The sequence below is a fragment of the Symphodus melops genome, assembly GCF_947650265.1.
Source record: "Symphodus melops genome assembly, chromosome: 21".
In the NCBI taxonomy this organism is placed as follows: domain Eukaryota; kingdom Metazoa; phylum Chordata; class Actinopteri; order Labriformes; family Labridae; genus Symphodus; species Symphodus melops.
Window position 1 is genome coordinate 7,499,201 of NC_136711.1, and position 21,610 is coordinate 7,520,810.

Consider the following 21,610-nt stretch of genomic DNA (forward strand, 5'->3'; position numbering starts at 1 on the left):
AAGACAGCTTGTATGGGTGTAAAACTCCTTATGGTGTAGGACTAACATCATATATTGTATATGAATATATAAAAATCATTTTCACAAGACATTTAGTTAATTCTGCTCTTTAACTGTCTGATCTAGCTTTATAAAGTTAAGTCATTTTCATTGATGTGAAGCTAGTTGAAAAAGTTGACAAGTTGTTTGATGTCTTGGCTGATATGCTATAAACACCATTAACATGTCTCCACCTGCTACTACTTTGCAAGGCATCACTTTTACTGTTAGTGGAAACTCCACATTCCTGAGGAGAAAGATACAGTTTTGAACATTTTGAAACAGATGGATATGTGTGTCAGTTAGAATGGGTTAAGGGCTAGCAATAAGTAAGGTCCTTTACCTGCTTTTTGTAAACATAACAATGAGCATGGTCTTGTTACCTGAGGCCTATACTACGAAGCAGGATTTGAGCTTAGCAGGGTAACTTCAGGGTTAACCCTGGGTTTTCAGTCCTATGAGGGTCGATTACTTTTTACCTGGGTATATCACCACGGTCACTTATACTGAACACCTAACCTGCTCCGGAGCAGGTTATGTTGGAGATAAGAGATCAAACTTTGAAAATCTCCGCCCACTGATCAATCAGATCTTTTGATCGTGGAGCAATTTCGAATATTTTCTTGTGGCTTTTAATTGTATATTCATTAAAGTTTAATGTTTTAAAGTCGCTCTGTTTGTGATGGTCAGAGCTGCAGTTTACATATAACTTCTAAAAACTTTTCTACTCTCCACTTTAAAGAGTCAGAGCAACACATTCAGTTCGGAGAACAAACAAGTTATTATAGTCAGTTCTAAGGTGAACTAACGATGGGACAAATATAAGCTGCCGTTTTTACTCGCCGATTTTCCTTTTTTTGTCCTTCCTGCATTTGTTACTGCAGCTGTGGCTCTTGGGAGCCTGTTTGTCTTAACATATTTATATCGTTAATATAGTTTTTGTAAATATGTTTGTAGATATGACGATCTGCTGACGGCAGACGCGGTGATGATTGTGATAGGTTAAATGATGCTAACTCCGCCCCTTTTACGTGAACGCGCTCGTGGCAACCCTGGGTTGACGGATCAGGTTGATAACCGGCATCGTAGGACTGATAATCACGATCTCGTATGTCAGAGTTTGTTAAACCAGATAACCCAAAGAGACCCTGGATATGTTTAACTCGCTTCTTAGTATAGGCCTCTGCTCTTTTGTTAATGTTAACAAAGAATAAGGTCCTTTACCTGCTTTATGTAAAGTGTCTCGAGATAACACCTGTTATGAATTGACGCTACACAAATAAAGATTGATTGACTTGATTGATTATGGGTAATGTACAATTTGTTGCCAAATTTACATTAATACATTTTTATTCCTTTTTTTTTAGTAAAAAGATTCATAATTCATGTGAAAAGCACAAGATGGGAACATTATGTGTTCTCTTCATAACACAAGAAAGACAAGCGTTTGGTGTTTTGATATGATTTTCTTAAAATCCACAATTCTTTCTTTACAGTCACACCATCAAACAAATCCAGGCTCAAACAAACAAATACTTCTCTTTACTTAGAATAGAATTCTGACAGAATTGAGATAGGTGGCACCGTCACATAGGTAAGGGAACACGATTGGGGGAGTGTTTTAATAGGCAATTTAACAAAAATATTTCATTTCATCAAGATAGATTTTTTGTTATCATATACTATAAGGATAGAATAAAATGTTGTCTCTGAAAACTGAAGGTTGTACAAATGAAGAGTGCTATGTTGAAAGTGTTGCATAGTCGAGGAGACGTAAACAAAGGGGTGTTGGGGAGTTTAATTTAAAATGACACAATGGAGTAAAAAGCTTGTTGTGTGGCACAGAGTGCAGGGTAAAAATACTCTTTTTTAAAGTGATTGTTTTGGCTCCTAACCCCCCTCCCCAAACACACTCAAAATTAACTTGGCCTGCCATCTTGATGCTTAAGTACTAGAACTAGTAACGTCCATCTTTGTGCAAATGTAACTCAGCAAAACATCCACAGCAATCACAAGTGGTAATAATCTCCCGAGCATGTTTTATGAAGACAAGGGAACAGCTCATTTTGTCACTCATGTCACAGTCTTTAAAACTCCCCCTTTTTTTTTTTTCAATCATTCTAGTTAAAGTATCCTCATGGCAGGGAAATGGAGAACCAGCTAAGCTTTATAAAAATACTGTCGCTCTAGCTTATGGGCTGATTAAAGCTCCACCCAGTCAAACTTGTTGCTTTCTTTTCTTCCACACAGACTCCTTCTTTAACATTTCATGAGAGCAGACTCCTCACAGGAATCTTTGTCAAACAGCAACCTTGTGTGTTCATTTTGCTCACTGCACAATATCTGAATAATACACGCAGAAAAGTTGGAGAAAAAAACTTCTGCTCATAAGGTTTGTCAAAATGCTGTGCCAAGCACAGCTTTTTTTTTCTTCAAACCAGATGTTAAAAGAAATAAAGAAATGGGGTACACAAAGAGAGCCATACCAGTCTCTGCTGCTGGTTCTAACTTCTAGCATCCACGAACAGGAGCTGAACTTCATTTCTTTCTTCTCTGCTGATCCTTTACATACATTCATTAGTAGTCCTGTGTCCTTTCCACAAGTCAATCAGCTGCCCATCCACTTCTTGGGAATATGTCGGAGTTTGTATGTCTTCAAAAGCAACAAAAAAAAGTCTCATCCCTAGTTGTTCTCCTTTTTCCTCCTCAGTAGCATCTGCAGACCTTAGCTTTACTTAAATTCTCTGTCAATCATTTCAAATAAAGATCCACGATGCTGACTGATGTCACCGGAACTCATAGATGGCTGCACTGTGCTCAGGGACGTGGGTGAGGTTTAGAGACTGGTACCTGCAAAGAATAACCAAAGTTGTTTTTTTCACAATAGGTGTATGTACTAGCAGTGCATGTAATTAGTCACAAATGCAGAACATGTAAATAGTAAAGTTCAAAAGTATAAACAATGGGGTTGAAGCGCTCTCTGCTGTTCAAACTGTGGAATAACACTTTCTATCTACAACATCAGAACCATTGTATTTGGCATTACACGTTCTGTTGAAAATGATTCTATATCTGCCCACATTGCAAACACGTACACAGTTACAGCATAGCTGTGCTGGGTCTATTACTGAGGTATTACAATGTGTTTTCCAACACGTTTCTATATTTTTAGATATTTAAAAGTCTAAATCTGATAAGAATCAACATGAAGACAATTTCGTTCAAAGCAACTTGAAAATTGAAATGTTTTTTACAATTAAAAATGGAACTTGGGACGCAGATGTCCCAGCATTTAGCTCACACCCCATGTCTGGAGTCCCCCAAGCGAGTGGCCCGGGTTCAAGTCTAGCCTGTGCCTCATTATCCACATTTCATTTCCCGCTCTCTCTCTCCCTTGTTTCCTACCCTGTCCACTGTCCTGTAAAATAATAGCTAAACAAGCTAAAAGACAAAAAAAAGGTTTTGACAACTGAAAGTCAGTTATTAATTCTGCTTGATGGAGAAAAAAAAATGCTCATAATCTGATTTCTCTTCATGTGTGGGTACACAAGCGAACCTAAAAAGGCATAACACCAATAGTTAAAGTAAATATGGCTCCTGTTTTCAAAGTAAAGTGTGCATCATTTTAAACGTGACAAAAAGCACATACATCTTTCTTAATGTCCCTAAACAGCATAAAGTAGAGTTTTGATTTGATCCTACAGGGAAAACTTACAACTTTCAAGTATTTATTCAGAGAAAAAAATAAATCAGTGATATTTGGCAGGCCAAAATATGTTATATAAGATGTAAACAATGGAGATGGAGTAGAGGCAGGCCATCGTTTGCTTATAACCAGAGACATTGACTTGAATGAACTTGGGTGTTGTACGAATAGAAGTAACTCAGAAGGCAAAGGCTATCCTGGAAGACCCTCACTGCCCTTATTTATGCAGAGTTTAGAAATCTGCCGACAAAGAGGAGGTTCACCTACAGTATGTTAAGAGAGCCGAATCAAATAGATATCTGAGGTCATTTGTTCCATCAGCAGTTGGGTTTTTAAATAAGCGGTGTGCTTTGTTATCATTACATTTATACTATGGACCACTTATACTATGGACTGCTGGTTATAATTTTCAATCTTCCAAACAAGGATGTACACAGTCTAGTCATTAATAGTGCAGAAAATAATACACATCAACTCATCTGAGCATCTCGAATGAATAAATTAAGAATTAAACACACCTTCAACGAAAGATTTACTATGCAATAGATGCTTTCCTCCTAGACCTAGATTTTCAACTTTTTAGTCACAAGTCTGCTTGTTCTTAAAACTGACTTAACTTGAGCTTCTAGTAACTTAGTTTGGGGCTACGTTACCATTCAGAGCTTCTGTGATAGTAGTAGCCCTCAATTGTTGCTGTGGATTTCTGGAAACAGATGTAGTAGAATCCAGCAAAGGAAGCTCCACTGATGTCTTTGATTGTGTGGTCAGGGACCAGAAACTGCTCCTGAAAGGGACAGAGAGTGTGAGGCAGGGCATAACCTGAAGTTCATACATGACAAAATAAATGCGAAAGCTCAATTTGGTAGCACCTTACCTTCCACCTCATGAATATATAGTCAGAGTTCTTCAGATGCTCGTAGTCAAAATCATCTGAGTTGAATGACTTGGCATACTGGTAGAAGGCCTGAAACTTGCCCTTGACATTAAAAGGGAAATGATTATGTCAAAGTAAAGCAGCCTGCAGTTGAGCCCTCTATGTGAGAGCATGACTAAACAAGCATTCAACCAACCTACCCAGTGTTTACGATCAACATCCTCATCAGCATCCCACTTTCGGGTAAGAAATGGCCGCTTTCTGCTGATTATCTCTCCAGCAAAAAACGTGGTGAGTGTTGGATATTCCTATGATAGTGAACACAGTAGAGAAACAGTAACATTTTTCGTGCACGTTTGCATTTTGTCCATGTTTATAACAATGTCATATGTAAAGCTAAGGCCTGTCTGGTCAGAGTTTACATTCCCAACAATCTAGAAGGTTTAAGTGACTTACAAGAACATTTTGGTTTCACTTTGACAGCTACTCTAATGTGTTTCACAGCATATCTTATCAACTGCACCATCAAAGTTGACATAGTTTCTGGAATGAATGCAGACAGAAAGTGCACCTAAATTCCATGAAATCTTCAACATTCGTAAAGTCTGGAGTTAGATAATTTAAGAATCTTCATACAGACAAATACAATTATAAGAAGCATGGCCTATATTCCATTATGTTTGTTAGTGGTCTAACAAAGAAATCTTTTCCCCCACCTCAGTCAGTCCTTTTATCTTCAGGTAGCCACACAGGTAGGAGTCTTCCATGGTGACATGCTATATAGAAAACATTGAATAGACAAGAGAAAGTTGTAATTTGCTACAATCATATACTAGCTTGTTTTAAAAGTGTAGTGACCGTAAATGTATATAACGCTGCAAGAGCAATCCAATCTTAAATAACAAGTAATATTCAAAACTGCGATAAATGTGCTGGTTTGCAGAAGCCTTACAAATAGTTAAAGCTCTTATCATAAGCATGTTTGCAAACAATAAATACAACGTGGCTTCATTTTGGAAATTGGTTATTATTAAACAGTCGAATACACCGTTATATCCACAGCTTGAAGCAAGGCGAGGCACTAAACCACAGGCCAGCGCTCATTGATTTTGCAGCTGTCAATCATCGCACCGCCTGTTTGACAGCTCACCAAATGCCCCTGACAGCTGGCCTTAAGAATTACATTTTAGTGTTACAGACCCACCTGCAAAACAACCTCCACGTCGTATGAGTTCCCTTTGCTCTTCTGGTGGCCCCTGAACTTAGAGCCGCTGTACAGAAGCGACGTGACAACACCCGGCTGTTGGGTGTTTATGGGAGGCGGCGGGATAAGCGAGGCCGAGGATGAAAAGGCCGCGGCGGGGGAGTCGCTGAGGTACCCAGCGGGGACAGGCATGGCTCCCGCTACGCTGGAAAGCACCGTCCACGGGAGATTGCCGTCTTGACGGCGGACTCTGTCGGCGTTTAAGGAGAGGTTGAGCAGCACCGAAGGTGTCCACCAACATTCAAATCCCCCCCGATTCTTCCACAGTTTAGTTTACCGGGGAGGGCAGCAAGCTCCCAGAAAAGTAAGTGGACTTCGACGCGGCACTGTAGCCAGCAGAACCCGTCGTTCTCATTGGCCAGCTGAATTCACCACGCTAACATCTTCAACGTTCATTGGTCCAACCTGCGGAAGGATTTGCAGGAATGTTTGGGTGTAGTTTTTTTCTGTTGTTTAACAGTGCGAAAAGCCATTCATAAAAACTACATTTCCCCTTTGTTAAGAAAATTAGCTAGGTTGTCTGTCAGACGTAGAAGGTCACACGCGTGCTTTTGAACTCAGAAAATGCTATGTGGAGCTAAGGAGGACTGTATGGTAGTAAATAGAGCAAAAGCTAAGTTAATAATTACGCAGGTACATCAGAACGGAGAGTTTATACAGTTACCTTAACTCGTAAATAATGCTTCTGTCATTTAACTAAGGCACAGTGGTCACACTTTGCCTAGCAGAAACTAGCTTTTCAGCTTTCTTACAAACATCACATTTTCACCTCATTGCCGCTATGTTTAGGAGCCTTGCTAGACTTCAGACTCAGGCTGGTAGTTGCCTGTCGCTCAGTAAAATGTGCCTAAGAAGTCAGCACGTAAATTTTGCTCTAAAATATTCCACAGCCACGGCAGGTAAGATATGTATGGATCAGTTGCTAATGATCCTTTTTAAGCGAATGTCGACTCATGCGATGGTTTCTGTTGTTTCCAGAGAGAAAAAGGTTCTATCAAGATGTCAGTATATCCCAAGGTGAAGGTAAGATGTCACAAGTTAGCGTGACAGTCCTGTGCTTGAAGTGATGCAATTAATAGTAAGAAAGTACTCTCCTGGTTTTCACTTAGTAACAAGAGCTTACTTGACTTTGTTATTGTATAGCTACTGGAATAATTGAACAATATCTTACAATGTATTGCAGGTGGTTTATATGAGATAAACCTCGACCGAAGAAAACTAAAAACTCCGGGAGGGAAACTGTTCACAGTGCCAAATGAAGCCTTGGCCATCGCAGTAGCTACTGAGTGGGATGCTCAAAGGGACACACTGAAGTTCTACACCATGCATTTGGTACGGCTTTTGAATACAAATTGGAGTGTGAATCTTTTTTTTTTCTATATTAACCCTATTTCTGTAAAGTTCAAAGAATAAACCAAAAGAAATAGCTGACATAAATCACTTTTCCTGCAGTCAACACTGTGCAACACCGCTATAGACAATCCCACCCAACGTGACAAGAACCAACTGATCAGTGCTGCCCTGAAGTTCCTAGAAACTGATACTGTCTGGTAAACTGTTTATTCATTGTAACAATTTATTTGCGTATACTGTTTATTCATTGTAACAATTTATTTGCGTATACTGTTTATTCATTGTAACAATTTATTTGCGCATACCTTATACATTTTATTGCTTATATTGTATAAAACCTGAGTTTAATTTCTTGCACTGCCCCTGTAAAAGGGACACAACATTAATTTCATTTTTGATTTTGATTATTATTCACTTACTTTATATTGGCTGCATTTATACAACCTGGTTGACTGTTTGTTTGGGTTTTTTTTAAACTTGTGAGTAATTTGTAGATGTGGTTTTACATGTTCATGATTTGTGTAGTTACAGAGTAGATGAGCCCAGTGGTTTGGTTGAGCTACAGAAGAATGAGTGGGACCCTGTGCTTCACTGGATTGAAAACAGGTAACGGCTAAAAAGTCCAGACAGACATTAAAGCCCTGAAAATGCCTTTTAGGGCGTGATCATACATACCATACATGTGAAGTCCATACTGTGCCATACTCAAACACAATTGGGTCCACACTCCCCTGCTGGCTGCCTGGCCTTCGATTACATTGCTCCAGGAGTAACCGGGCCTAAGCATGGTTACCTCTTAACGTTGTACATCGTGTCAAACAAACAGGCAGACGCGAAAAAATCGGAGAACAACACATAGAGCATGAAAGCGACTTTACTGACTTTGAGGCATATATTGACTCATTTTAATCAGATACAACCCAAATTAAATAAAATGGACGTCAAGTCATGTCCACGGCTGCACATCAGAGAATAACACAGAGAACATGACTTAGTGGCTTATTTTTAGTCAGATACTTTCTCCATAATGAAGGCTGTCAACGCTGTGTACCTGCGTGCTTGTGCTAGGGCATGAACTGTACCGTGCCAAAGCACACCTGAAGGGGGCAAGCGCCAAGGAAGTTTACCGTGCTGAGGCTCACACTGGTCAAATGAATTGGACTTTTGGGATGAAGCGTATACAGTACAGATTGCCAGTGTGATTGCACCCTAAGAGCCTTTATTTATTTATTCATTCATTCATTAGTCTTTCCATTTTAACCTTTTTTTCCACAATTTAATTGCAGATATAATGTCACCATTGGCTCATCATCCAGTATTTTGGGCCCTGAAATCCCAGAGGCAACCAAAGACACATTCCGACAGCACCTGAAGTCATACAACTTCTGGTCCCTTACAGGTTGGTTATCTCTGAGCTGATCCGACATCAGCACTTAAAACATTGTGCACTTATTCTTTTGATGTGAAAATCAATTTAGAAATAATAAACATGCACCGATAGTGCTAAATCTTGTCATATTTAAATATTGATCTGGAATACATTTTTGCAATATGCTGTAAGCATTGGGCAGCGCTTACCAGTAATGTGGTATTTCCTCTGCAGGGCTTGAGTATGTTATCACTCAGTTGAAGTCTGTTGTGCTGTCGATGGGGATTATTGACAGACATCTGAGTGTGGAACAGGCTGTGCTGCTCTCCAGGCTGGAGGAGGAGTACCAGGTAGGAGACTAGCAATGTTTTTTCCAACAGCTTTTCTATAATAATTGAGCATATTTTTAATATTTCTGGCAGAGGTGTGGACTCGAGTCACATGACTTGGACTCGAGTCAGACTCAAGTCATGAATTTGATGACTTTGGACTCAACTTGACAAAATCGTGAAAGACTTGCAACTTGACTTGGACTTTGACACCAATGACTCGTGACTTCACTTGGACTTGAGCCTAATGACTCGACAATACTTGAGCTTTTAATGAGTTATTATTTTAGGTCCCTTTGATTTCTGCGATGCATAAAACACCGACAGAATCACAGAGTTTTACACTGAAAATATAATCAATGGTGCTTAGAATATTTTGGGATTTGTTGCAACATGGGTGTGATTTATTTAAAAAAAAAACCTATGCTTTTCATATCAAGTGTTTTTTATGAATATGATGACTTTTACGCTAGTTTGGTGAACCTGCAGCTTCTCGCTGCTGCTCCTCTGTTGCCTGCATGTTTTAGCGCTATCTATTCTAAATTCATGCATTCCAGTCATACCAACGTGTACCCTGTGCCTGCAAAGACGTCTGCGATCTGACACTACACCTACATTTTCCATAGACTTAGAATGGTCACACGGGCACAATGCACAAGTCGCGTTGCATGTGTGCATGATGTCTTAACAAGTTAATGCGTTAACACGTTTGCAGACGCCACAGCTACGCCACACTTTAAAGCATATGCACACCTATGCAACACCTGCATGACACTAAACAAAAATAAATATATTAGTCACACGGTGTGGCAAGACTGAAGCTACTGTGGTCAGATGAGCTTCACTATGTAGCAGCGTCTGCGTGACATGTAAACGCAGAGAAAAAATAGTTACGCATGCACACGCGTGTAAGTACGTAAGTTTGCATGAGTGCTGAATATTATTAAGTGCGAAGCAGTATGTCGCCACTTGTGCAGCTACACCTGACAGTTTGACTTTCTAAGTCCCCTCTCTCTGGCTTACTCAGAGAAAGAAGAAGATATTCACGTTTCTTTATTCAAAGTAAATGTATCATATTGTTTAAGAATATAAAATATAACTCGTCTTCTGTCAGACAGGTTTTAGTAATGTGAATATATACGGCTCCTCCTCTCCTCTCATCCTCTCCTGTAATGCATGTCAGGCTGAATCAAAGATGTTTGTTTTAGATTAAAAACAAACTAAAAGATCATATGAACTAAATGTTTGTGGCTGAATATTTATATTTCGTTTGTTTGTGATATTTAGCTTGTTTAGTATTCATAAAGGGGTAAATTAAAGGGATATTTTTGTTGTAGACATAATTAATGTAACGGTCCTACCTCTGATTTCTGGCACCTATTTTTTGACAATCATAGGAAGTACCTATAAACAACCTTCAAGAAATCTTGGTAGTACTTTCCTTTTTCTGTTTTTTTCGGTGAAGTATACAATTGGTTTATTACGGGAAGAAAAAAGTTAAAATGTTCTACCTAATTTCAGAATCAGTTTTATCGGCCAGGTATGTTTAACACTCATGGAGTTTAACTTCGATACAGTGCTCTCAAATGTAGACATTAAACATTCACAATTAACATGTAGACAAGTAATATAAGACAAATATGCACAAGACTAAATATGATAATAGTGCAGTGGTGAGTTGTGCAAAAGGATGATGAAGTAAACATGAGGTAGTTATCTTTTACAGTATTTACATTATAGTGTGCGTAGATCATTTAAATTAAATAATATATGTACATTCACAGTGACAGTTTAGCACCATCATCATCATTTAGTACCTCAATTACTCTGGGAGAGTAGCACCCTCTTCTATTGTCATGTTATTTCTCATGAAACTTACATTTTTCTTGTACAATTACAAGAAGAGTTTGAGCCCCGTTTCAACCAAGCGGTCCAGTATGGATCAGTACAGTCTTGTATGATTTAGCTCAGTAAAGCCTGATCCTGTTTGCGTTTCCACAGCCAACCATATACTATTTGGTAGGTGGCGTGTAATCCTGATGCCGATAGCCACATATGTTATGTAATAAAGTGGCATAATAGCAGCGTGACACAGTGTACCCCGCTAATAAACCCCACAAAGAAGAAAAATGCAATACAGTAAACAAATACCAACAATGGAAGACATCCAGCAATCCATCTGCTTTGTCATTAGCATGTGGCTTTTTGTCACAAAATGCATTCAAGCTTTGTTTCAGAGAAGGCTGTGAAAAAGAAAAGAAATTGACTGTGTATTTAAAGAGCATATTGCAGGTTAAAATTTTTTTTTAATTAATATTTTATATAGTCTGTTAATGGCTGTAAAATAAGTAGGTTATTTTTTTAATATGTTCTACAACACATAAGTGCTCTAATTTAGAGGAGAAAGTGGCTGTTTTAGCATAGCCGTTTAGAACGTGCTTTTTTTTCAACAACGCGTCATATGACGTAACATGAGGGAGTCCCGTTCTCTGACTCTGCTTTGATCGGCTTTATGCGTCCGTGTATGAATGAATGAATGAAGCCTTTATTGCCCCTGGGGGAACTTGTCTTGCACCGAGAGCATCAAACACTTTACAAACAAACATTTAGAAGGCAGCACAAAAGAATTAAAGCACAAAAAAACAGGCTAAAACATGATTAAAGAGGAGTAATGATACGTGGTAGTGAGTGAGAACAGACAGGATGCCTCCCTGCAATAGTTTGTAACTTGAGCGGCGCACATTCAGGTGCACAGTGTAAGTGGCTTGATTATTCATAGTGTGTTTTGGTGAATTATTCTCACAACCTCAGAAACGATCGAACAGACACGTTGAATATTTCGGTATCAGACACAAAAACGTTTCCTTATTAATGATTTAAATCTCTGGCTGTTTAACATAAAATATTATATACGCAGACAGAAAGCGTTTAATGATTTGATCTGCTGGAATCCTCTGTATATTCTCTAGTGTGAGCGTAATAGACACCGGACAGTCTGTTTTAATATATGTAGTCATACGATTTATTATAAATCCAACTCTGTTACAAGAGAGCGCGTGTGTGTGTGCGCGTGTGTGTGTGTGTGTGTGTGTGTGTGTGTTTGTGTGTGTGCGCAGTGGGGAAAGACGGAACGCGCAGTTTGGAAACGAAACGAAACACAACCTTTACTTCTGTCGGTCCTTTATCCCATTAAAACTTTAAACTTTTTGTAGTAGCCTAATATATGTGCACGCATTAAACTGTGGAGTGTGTGTGTGTGTGTGTGTGTGTGTGTGTGTGTGTGTGTGTGTGTGTGTGTGTGTGTGTGTGTGTGTGTGTGTGTGTGTGTGTGTGTGTGTGTGTGTGTGTGTGTGTGTGTGTGTGTGTGTGTGTGTGTGTGTGTGTGTGTGTGTGTGTGTGTGTGTTTGTGTGTGCGCAGTGGGAAAAGACGGAACGCGCGGTTTGGAAACAAACAGAAACACAAGCTTTACGTCGGTCCTCTATCCAATTAAAACTTTAAACTTTTTGTAGTAGCCTAATATATGTGCACGCATTAAACTGTGGAGTGTGTGCGCTGTTGTGCATGTTTGTGTGGATTACGTGCGCCGTGATCCTGCACCATACACTGTATTTTCTATAACAACGTGAGCACTGGGCTGCATGAGGAATAAACAATTAAGACATGGTGCTGCATTTGCACAGGCCGTGTAATCGGGTTCTATGTCTGTCTGTCTGTCTCTCTCTCTCTCTCTCTCTCTCGCTCTCTCTCTCGCGCGCGCACAGCGCGGCACCGTAATACGTTGTACAGATTTGCCGTTTTTACAAGCAGCTCCCATACAATGTAAAGGTGAATGATCGTCACTTGCACCTTCTACAAATAGTTTTTTAATTGATTGAATGTGATTACAAACTTTACATATGCTGATGTGAACACAGCACTCGCCCATATATGGCGAGCTGACACCTGTCACTCAGCAGGACGCCTGCTCCGGGTCTCTCCTCACACCACAGCTTCACTTCTCTCCTGAGGCCGTTATTCCTTTAATCCTGCCTGTTTCTGCTCTCTATCACATTTAACAGGTTCAGAATAATAAGCCAGTGGACCATTATATGTAAAGGAATACATGTCTTCTTCCTCTTTATTGACGGGAGTGACACTCGGATCCATGATTTTCTATGTTAAACAGACGGGGATTCAGCGGGACTCCCTTATGTTACGTCACAGCCGAATGCGGAAGTAAAAAGCAAAGACGTGCGAAAACGTACTAAAACGTCTCCAGGAGACCCTGTGGGTTATTAATTTCAGAATTTCTTTAAAAACAGTATTGTTAACGTATTTTCCTATGATTAGTTAAGTTTTGTCTTTAACCTGCAATATGCTCTTTAAACATGGCAGGGTTGTGTTTGTCCGCTGTCACACTGGAAGTGTTGATTATTTCAAATAATCAACCACATTTTAGGGTCGGATCGAAATACTTGGCACCCCAACAGAAGGGTACCAAAAAGCAGGACGGTACGGCTCGGTAATATGGGGACCTTTGCCAGCTTTAGTCAATGGAAATGTCATAAAATGCGTTTCGTACCAAGAAGAACCGAACTGAACTGCTTGGTGGAAAAAGGGCTTAAGTCCTGGTTTGGTTCACTAGGAATTATAACATTTTTGCAAAGTGAGAATTTTTCTCTTTCTGTTTTATAGGGTGCCATGAAGTTGTAAAAACCGAGAAGCACAAGAGTTAACTTGCTTATCTTCCTGTAGACATCTTAACAGGTTTTTCTTTCTTCCTGCACAGATTCAGCACTGGGGAAACGTGGAGTGGGCCCACGACTATGACATGTATGAGCTGAGGGCGCGAACTGCTGCTGGAACTCTTTTTGTTCATCTCACATCTGAGAGTACAACTGTTAAACGCAAACTTATGCAGGACTGAGAAAAACAAACTGTGAAAAGTTAATCTTTTTGAGAGCACCAAGGAAATCTGCCCAAACCCTCCAGTTCATCTGTTTCTACATCCCCTCTGACAAACGTAACACATTGTGCTAGCAGTGACAGCTGCTTTTTCTGTTATCTGTTATACCAGTGGAGTATACCTCACTACATAAAAACACATTAGCACACTGGTTTTGTTTTTGTCCTGTTTATATGTGGCAGCTGCCAACTATCATGCCCTTCACCGATTTTCCAGTTAGCCGTAATATTTTTGACTCTGCACATTGTTTTAAGAGAATGTAACTCATGTTGTCAGTCTCTGTGTGCTATATTTAAACTCTGAAATGCTAACACTATCCTCTAACATTGCACTATCTGTACTAACTGTGCTGTCTAGGGTTTGGTAACAGTAAACTGCATGCAGAAACATGAACCTGCTATACATGCCGCTTTACAGTCATTTAGAGAAATGAGGGTGAGATAAAAAATATTAATTTGTCTGATAAACATTGAGTTATGTTTCTTTAAAATGTTGAGTTTAAAAAAGGTGACTTAAATTCTCATTTGGTTGACATTTTTTTGTTACAAATATGTGTTTTAGCAGTTGAAATGATTCAAAGTTATTTAAATCATTTAATTATCTGTATCACCTGTCTTTTCAAACTATAGAAATGTCAGCAAATGTTGAAAGTAATTCAATACCAACAATATAATGATTTCTCTCGTGAAAAATGAGGTGTGCATATCAGTTGTCTGCATCATTTCATATCGCTTTGGGTGCCAGTCGTGCCAGTCATAAAAAGCCATTTGAACTTTTATTGATGCAACCTTTGACGTCTTATTTACAACCACACGACTCTCATGAGTGTCATAGTTGTCCAATCAGACTTAACGTCAGGATTTCCAGGCCACTTACGTTGCTCTGTGGGCGGGACTTGTGAACGTTTCCTCATGTGTCATCATCGTCCCATGGACTGACTTGTTTGTTGTCGAGCAAGATGGAGTTCCTTTTGGGAAATCCTTTCAGTACCCCAGTGGGCCATTGTATTGGTAAGTAACCGTATGTTTTCGATGCGAAAGTGTGTGAAGACGGATGTGTATATAGTTTTTGCGATAGCCATTAATGAGCTTGCCTGCTTTAGCATTCTAATGTCCCTGAACCAGTTCCCTGGCGTTACACCTGGAAATAAACCGTTAGCCGCCGAGCTAACTAGTAGCAGTGGTTATATCTGCTACCGTTGTGACAAACATCAGAAAACAAAAGTGTTTTTGTCAGTGAAAATTCATAGGTCAGCGCTCAGCTCATTAATGAATTAGATTGGATATACCTTAAATGACTTAAAGCTTTGTGAGCTAACACTATGCAAGCCACCATTCATCGTCATTTAATTAGCTGCTGTTATTTACAGAGGCACGTTCATGCGTAATCTCCCCTTACTAACTATATATGTTATCCAGAGAGAGCAACGGATGGCTCCCTGCAAAGTGAAGACTGGACCTTGAACATGGAAATATGTGACATCATCAATGAAACAGAGGATGGGTGAGTAACCAGAAAAAAAAAAATCAATAAACCTCCTAATTGATCTTGATGTATGGACCTGTTGTCCTTGTGCTTTTTACAGAATGCATTTCTGTGTTGAGATACACAATCAAAACCATTCTGTTTCCTGTTTTATTTATCTGTGTCAGACTGTGTCAGACCTCTTTCCTGGCTCTGTAAAGTGGATTTATGCAGGACTTTGTTTCTTATCTCATCCCTCCAATAACCTTGTACTGTATGTTTAGGCTGGTGTGTGAAGTCCAGGTCGGTTTGATTAGTGGGTTGTAAACTGGCTTAGGTAGACTTGTGGACTGTGCTTTATAACAGTAGCCTATATATATATATATATATATATATATATATATATGTGTCTGACTCTGCTTTTTTCTTCTACAAGCAGGGGTACACCCACTACTGTGTAGCAGGTAATTCACTTAAGAAGTGAATTATTGCTACCTAATGTTAAAACAATCACATATTGCAAAATGTCAAAGAATCATTGACATTCACCTGCAGTGCACCTTGTATGATGCCTCCCAATCTTTGCACTTGACTTGATCATTGCCTTCCCTCAGCCTTAAGGTCTCTCTTGATCATTGTTTTTTTCCTTGAATTGACTTACCAGCCTCTTTAAAAGATGCAGGCACTGAACTATCCATTTGTGTTCTTCTGCATCTGTGTTTATTTGTCCGTGTGCAGGCCAAAGGATGCAATTAGAGCAGTGAAGAAGAGGCTGAATGGAAACAGGAACTATAAAGAAGTGATGTTGGCTTTAACGGTGAGTTCAGTGTGGACAGACGAAGGTCAGTATATACAGCAAGAATAATTTAGTCTAGCCCTGTGATGTACCTGTTAGAAGATGGTAACTCCCTCAGCCTGTTTGTATGTTTGTCAGCCTGTTTGTATGTTGAGCAAATAGCGAAGGGCCTATATTATTTACATTCACACAGAATTTGCATCCAAAATACAGTTTTCAAAGTTTATTTTCTGCACCCATCAGGTTCTGGAGACGTGTGTAAAGAACTGCGGCCATCGTTTTCATGCTTTGGTCACTAGCAGGGACTTTGTGGATGGCGTTCTTGTAAAAATCATCTCACCTAAAAACAACCCGCCTACAATTGTTCAAGATAAAGTTCTTGCCCTGATACAGGTAAGATAAAAGTGAAATAAAATAACCTAATGTCTTAATGCTGTGCATGAGAGATAAAACTAGTGTCTTTAACTGAGTTTTGTGAGCATGTGCGTTGGGTTTAGCTATTTATTACAGTATGGGTTGTTGTTGGCAGAAGGCATCCTGTCAATCCCAGGCAGAGCCTCAGGTAAAGTACAGTGCCTCCGGGAGCAGCTCTCATTACCTGTCACAGCTCAGGTAACCCTGCTGGGCTCATGTGGGTGGCTCTTATTTCCTCCAGAGTCATGTGACCACAACTATCAGCATGGACCCAGGAGTAGGGGAGGGGGGATACAACAACCCTGAAATTGTTCATTGTTTGGGTGGATCTCAAGTGTCTTATTTGCAGTCTCCTCGGTCCTCGGCTGAACCGGAAGTAGTTCCAAAGCTGCCATGTTGAGGATCGTCCCAAAGCTCTTATAGCGAACGGAGGAGAGAGGATCGAGGAGAGAGGAGGCTGATCCGAGGAGCGATGACCGAGGAGACACGAGAGCTGACTTCACGGAAGTCTTTTCACTGACAGACACGCCCCCTTCTCGTATATCACTCATTGATTGGACGCTGCACAGGATCAGACTTCAGTAAAACTTCTCAACATGAGCAGAGTTTAATACTGGAGAAAAGACGGACATTAAAAAGACGCTAAACGGAGCGTCGGACATTTAAACAGATGATGAACATCAGTGAGTTTGTAAAGAGTCGATCTGTGATGAGCTGGGATTAAAAAGAGTCTGACATGAAGATTAACAACCAAATATGAAGCTCTATAACTTATATCAAATCAATACATCCTTCATGTTCTGTTCATCATCCCTCAGACTGTTTGAATGTCTGATGACAGTTTGATGAAGAGAGAGTCCGTTTTATATTCTCACTTATTTATCTTCACAAAGTTTCATCATTTAGATTCTAATCAATCATTTTCAGTATCCTGACACATAAATATGTGTTTATAAAATACAGAGTGCGTTGTCTAAATACAGGCTAGGTTAAGTCAAAACTGTTTAATAATAATAAATAATTTATAGACAATTCAAAATGAAATCTTTTGGTCAGTAGAAACTGTCCTTTTGGTTATGAGTAGACTGCAGGTTGTTCTTCAGGTGTTTTTTTTTATCAGCTAAAGAGACTAAACACTAACTGTGTGTATTTGATGAGAAATAATACAGTGTGTGTTTGATGAGAAATAATACAGTGCGTGTTTGATGAGAAATAATACAGTGCGTGTTTGTGTGGACATAAACAGCTGTTCGGCTGATTGACAGCTGAACGTGATCAGCCGATGTCGCGTCATGTGACGCTGTCGAGGAAACGACGTCTCATGTGTCTTAAAGCTGATTTCTCTCCTCGGCTTCGTTTCCTCCGTGCATCTCTGGTGGGCAGGACTAAGACGCAAGTGGAGGGGACAACTCGGAGGACACTCGTTGCAAATAAGACACTTGAGATCCACCCTTTGTCTCAACATTGGAAAGGCAGTTTTATTTTAGAAGAGGAGGGAAAAACTGGGAAAATGAATTGACGAGCACTCTGAAGTATTGTTGAATATCTTTTTGCACAATGTCTGAATACAGTGTTGGCCAACAGGCTATGCTTGTGTTATGCTGCTTTCTTACAACCTCCCTTAGGTTCTGATGTGGGCAGTTGTTTGAAAAGAGCTTGTTTATACAGTAAATAGTGCTAGCCAAACTCTTGTCAGTTTGAATTGACTTTTATTGTTTTTGTGTTGTTTTTCAACCGAAGTAGGAAACAAAAGTAGGGAACTTAAACATAAGCTTATATTAAGTTGCGCATGAAGTGACTCAGTATAACATTTTTGGAATAAGCCCTCCTTTAAAGTCTTGTTATTTTTCTTTAAAGGGTGTCGTGTTTAGGCACTTTTAGTGTCACAATTTAGCTCTATCGTGTCTAGTCATAATAGAGAGAAGCAAATGTTTTCAAGCCAGACAAACTGAAATGATCAGAGAACAGGCCTCTTTTAGTAGTCTGACATCTCTGGCTTTGTTTGTCGTGTTTTTCCTCTTCCTTCGCCAGGCCTGGGCTGATGCATTCAGGAGCAGTCCGGACCTCACAGGCGTTGTCCAAATCTACGAGGAGCTGAAAAGGAAAGGCATCGAGTTCCCAATGTCAGACCTGGAGACCCTGTCACCTATTCACACACCTCAAGGGGTAGGAGGCAACTCACTAAGCAGCTTAAATGTGGACTTATTATAATTATCTTCCGAGACAATTTCTCTTAATTCCTTTTTTTTTTTTTTTTAACCTATTTCTTTGATGTATCTAGGTAGCAACTGCTCCTGAAGGTGACACCACCCTTCATAAGTACAACACCACTACACAGCCTACACCACAAGTTGTCCCACCAGCCTACACAACCCCTCAGGTCCCCAACATCCTTGCATCTGGAGCCATCAATCCTACGTCCGAACAGGTACAATAGTACCAGCACCCTAAATCCAAACACAAACAAACTTGTTTCAGATATGTAAGCATGCTGCAGCAGCCTGCCATCGCTTAGGACAGACCCCTATATATATATATATATTTTTCTTTTGGCTTCACACAGGTCACAACCAAAACAAGTGAACATATGTTCTACTGCATCGTTTAAATGTCTCAAGTAAATAGCTACCAATGCCTTTTTTATCAGATGATCACTTGAAAGCACTAATGGATAATTTAAAGCACCTTCGTATCCACTCCAGTTGTAATTTGCAAAATGTTTCTTCATGTATTACCAGCTGGGCATTATTAAACAAGAGTCGTTATCTAGAATTGGAGAGTTTTTCTTTAATAGAATTGAATTATGGTTGATAGGATGCTCTAGTTTGGTTGATTTTCCTGCAGCTTTGGCAGAAACTGAGTATTTGATTTATTTTTTTTATTTTTTTTATTGAAGCTCACGAGCGCCAGCTTTGGTTAACATTGATCTGCACTCCACCTTTTCTCTCTGCCAAACTACGTGGAGCTGGGCAATTGATCGAGTTTAAATTTGTATAATGATTTTGGCTTCCCATGCTCATGACTATGGGACATTGGACACACAACATAATCACTAGACCCTCTATCCTCCATAATTTGTCTTTTTCAATAAAGAATATTTTTCTGCTTTTATATAACAATCAAGTATGCCACTCAGGGAAGGAAAATGTAAATGAAGCCTGTATGGGCAGCATACTGTGACTCACTTCATGTGACTTCTACCCCGTGATAGTGGTTAGTATTAAGTATTTAAACTTTCTATATATGAGCGATCTTGGAGATGATCTTGTTTGTTTTTTCAGGTCCTATAGAGGCGTCAGTATTTATTTAAAGCAGTTTCATAACCAGTTAAGAACTCCTCACTTGAGCTCTTTTCCTTTTCTTGTGGTTTATATTCTTCCTGTAACACTGTTAGAATTAAGTAACCTTTTACGAAAGAAATCAAGGTTTTGCATTTTTTTGTTCACTCTGACATCCAGATTTGCCGGCTGCGCAGTGAGTTGGACATTGTTCGTGGAAACACAAAGGTGATGTCAGAGATGTTGACCGAGATGGTGCCAGGGCAGGAAGATGCTTCAGACTATGAACTACTACAGGCAAGAAGCGTGTGTGTGTGCGTGAGCGTGTGTGGCCTTTATTTGTATGTGCTGAAATCACTGTTGTAGTATCGTTAGTCCAGGGGCCCGTTTCTGAAATCAGGTTTTGTGCAAACAGTCTCTTCACTGTGAAATGAGGGAAACTCTTGGTTTTTTGTTACAGCTGGAGAGGTCACTCAGACCTGAGAAAGAGGGGTAACTCAAGTACTATCCAGAGGGAGAAGTAACTTTAGCACTAAGTCAGTTACTATGGTAACTGAGTCTGTGAATCTAACCTGGTCGGGAGCAGGTTTACTTCAATGAACCCAGAATTTCTCTCTGTCCCCTTGTTTTTTCAGATCAAACTACATTTTTTTCCCCTCATTCTTTCATTCAGTCTGTATCACATATGTATCAGTGGAGATCCACTGTTTGTCTGAATGAAAATCCAGGTTGTTGTAATATTATTTATAGGCTGTAGCCTACTGTAGTGTATAAATTAAAGTGCTAATAGGAGATTAAACAAATTGAGAGATTAATTCATTTATGATCTGTAATTAATCTCTTTTTTTTTAATTATTTCTCACCTAAAAATTGCAGAGAAAATCCCATCCCAACTCAAGCACAAGAAGCCAAACACATTTTTATAATACGGCAGCTTGCATACAGAAACAGTAAAATTGGAGATTAAAAATCGGATTAACGTGATTAAAAAATGTAACGCGCTAAATATGACTGTAATTAATCACAATTAATGTGATCATTTGACAGCCCTAATACAACAATATACAATACAACAATTTTGTCAAACATGTCATGTATTTTAATTGAGGAGCATATGTGTGCAAGACCAGCCTTATGTTGGGGATAAAGATAATTCACATTTAAATATAGCCTCAACACCGAATGAAGTTAGATTACCGTAAATTCTGGACTATAAGCCGCTACTTTTTTGTCACGTTTTGAACACTGCTGCTTTTACAAGGATGCTGCTTATTTACAGATTTTTGTTGGGGGACAATGAGCTTCTGCCGCAGAAACATTTGACCTCATCACGTCGGATCTTAATAACAGTCATTTTGCGCTTCATGCACGCACCCTCATCATGGAAAACACATGGAGAAATGCATATGGTGCAGCTTTCAAGTTAAAAGCGATCGACCTGGCTGTCAAAGAAAGAAATAGAGCTGCTGCACGTAAAGTTGACACTGACAGCGACAACGAAAAAGAGACTGAGGAAGTGAGTAATGAAGTCATTCTGAATTCATTCAGGAGAATATCAAGAGGAGGACTTTTTGAAAAATATATAATATATTCAGTTTTTAGAAAAGACCTGTTCACCTGCGTGCTTGTTCACTTGCGGCCTTGTTCAACCACAATTTGTGTGTTGTCATGTTTGGGTTGCTGTCATATGACTGTGGACTGGGCAAGCTGCATCATAAGATTTGCTTTCTGATTAATAACAGGAGGGAGGTATTTTTGAGTTCATTATACACTTTCAG

The 21,610-nt window shown here is 39.5% G+C and overlaps 3 protein-coding genes across 4 annotated transcripts in view; 2 read left to right on the plus strand and 1 right to left on the minus strand.

The window, feature by feature from the left end:
- Window positions 1-1,342: 1,342 nt before the first annotated feature.
- Window positions 1,343-6,217, minus strand: LOC306842272 (glucose-induced degradation protein 4 homolog). The gene is made up of 6 exons (XM_079372417.1): window positions 5,824-6,217; window positions 5,336-5,395; window positions 4,820-4,927; window positions 4,620-4,721; window positions 4,399-4,529; window positions 1,343-2,889 (listed from the first exon to the last, which is right to left on the minus strand). The coding sequence occupies exons 1-6, from the start codon at window positions 6,013-6,015 to the stop codon at window positions 2,826-2,828; spliced, it is 657 nt and encodes a 218-aa protein (XP_079228543.1). The 5' UTR covers window positions 6,016-6,217; the 3' UTR covers window positions 1,343-2,825.
- Window positions 6,218-6,408: 191 nt separating this feature from the next.
- atpaf2 (ATP synthase mitochondrial F1 complex assembly factor 2) lies at window positions 6,409-14,031 on the plus strand. Its single transcript, XM_079372416.1, has 8 exons — window positions 6,409-6,782; window positions 6,862-6,906; window positions 7,067-7,215; window positions 7,336-7,433; window positions 7,762-7,842; window positions 8,523-8,635; window positions 8,840-8,955; window positions 13,704-14,031. The coding sequence occupies exons 1-8, from the start codon at window positions 6,665-6,667 to the stop codon at window positions 13,839-13,841; spliced, it is 858 nt and encodes a 285-aa protein (XP_079228542.1). The 5' UTR covers window positions 6,409-6,664; the 3' UTR covers window positions 13,842-14,031.
- A 647-nt stretch (window positions 14,032-14,678) lies between these two features.
- tom1l2b (target of myb1 like 2 membrane trafficking protein b) overlaps window positions 14,679-21,610 on the plus strand; it is a 32,296-nt gene continuing 25,364 nt past the window's right edge. For both annotated transcript variants that reach the window (XM_079372414.1, XM_079372415.1), the window contains exons 1-7: window positions 14,679-14,890; window positions 15,299-15,383; window positions 16,083-16,161; window positions 16,384-16,533; window positions 18,586-18,720; window positions 18,836-18,982; window positions 20,013-20,129. In XM_079372414.1, the coding sequence (XP_079228540.1) occupies window positions 14,839-14,890; window positions 15,299-15,383; window positions 16,083-16,161; window positions 16,384-16,533; window positions 18,586-18,720; window positions 18,836-18,982; window positions 20,013-20,129 (765 nt within the window). In that variant the 5' untranslated portion in view covers window positions 14,679-14,838. The remainder of the gene's footprint in view (window positions 14,891-15,298; window positions 15,384-16,082; window positions 16,162-16,383; window positions 16,534-18,585; window positions 18,721-18,835; window positions 18,983-20,012; window positions 20,130-21,610) is intronic.

Bases quoted from the DNA above. Each gene is read 5' to 3' on its own strand.
- LOC306842272 (XM_079372417.1), bottom strand. From the start codon at position 6,015: ATGCCTGTCCCCGCTGGGTACCTCAGCGACTCCCCCGCCGCGGCCTTT. The intron at 5,396-5,823 runs GTGGGTCTGTAA...TTTTCTATATAG, and splicing joins ACGTGGAGGTTGTTTTGCAG to CATGTCACCATGGAAGACTC. The intron at 4,530-4,619 runs GTAAGGTGCTAC...TGTCCCTTTCAG, and splicing joins ATATATTCATGAGGTGGAAG to GAGCAGTTTCTGGTCCCTGA.
- atpaf2 (XM_079372416.1), top strand. From the start codon at position 6,665: ATGTTTAGGAGCCTTGCTAGACTTCAGACTCAGGCTGGTAGTTGCCTG. The intron at 6,907-7,066 runs GTAAGATGTCAC...AATGTATTGCAG, and splicing joins CAGTATATCCCAAGGTGAAG to GTGGTTTATATGAGATAAAC. The intron at 8,636-8,839 runs GTTGGTTATCTC...TTTCCTCTGCAG, and splicing joins CAACTTCTGGTCCCTTACAG to GGCTTGAGTATGTTATCACT.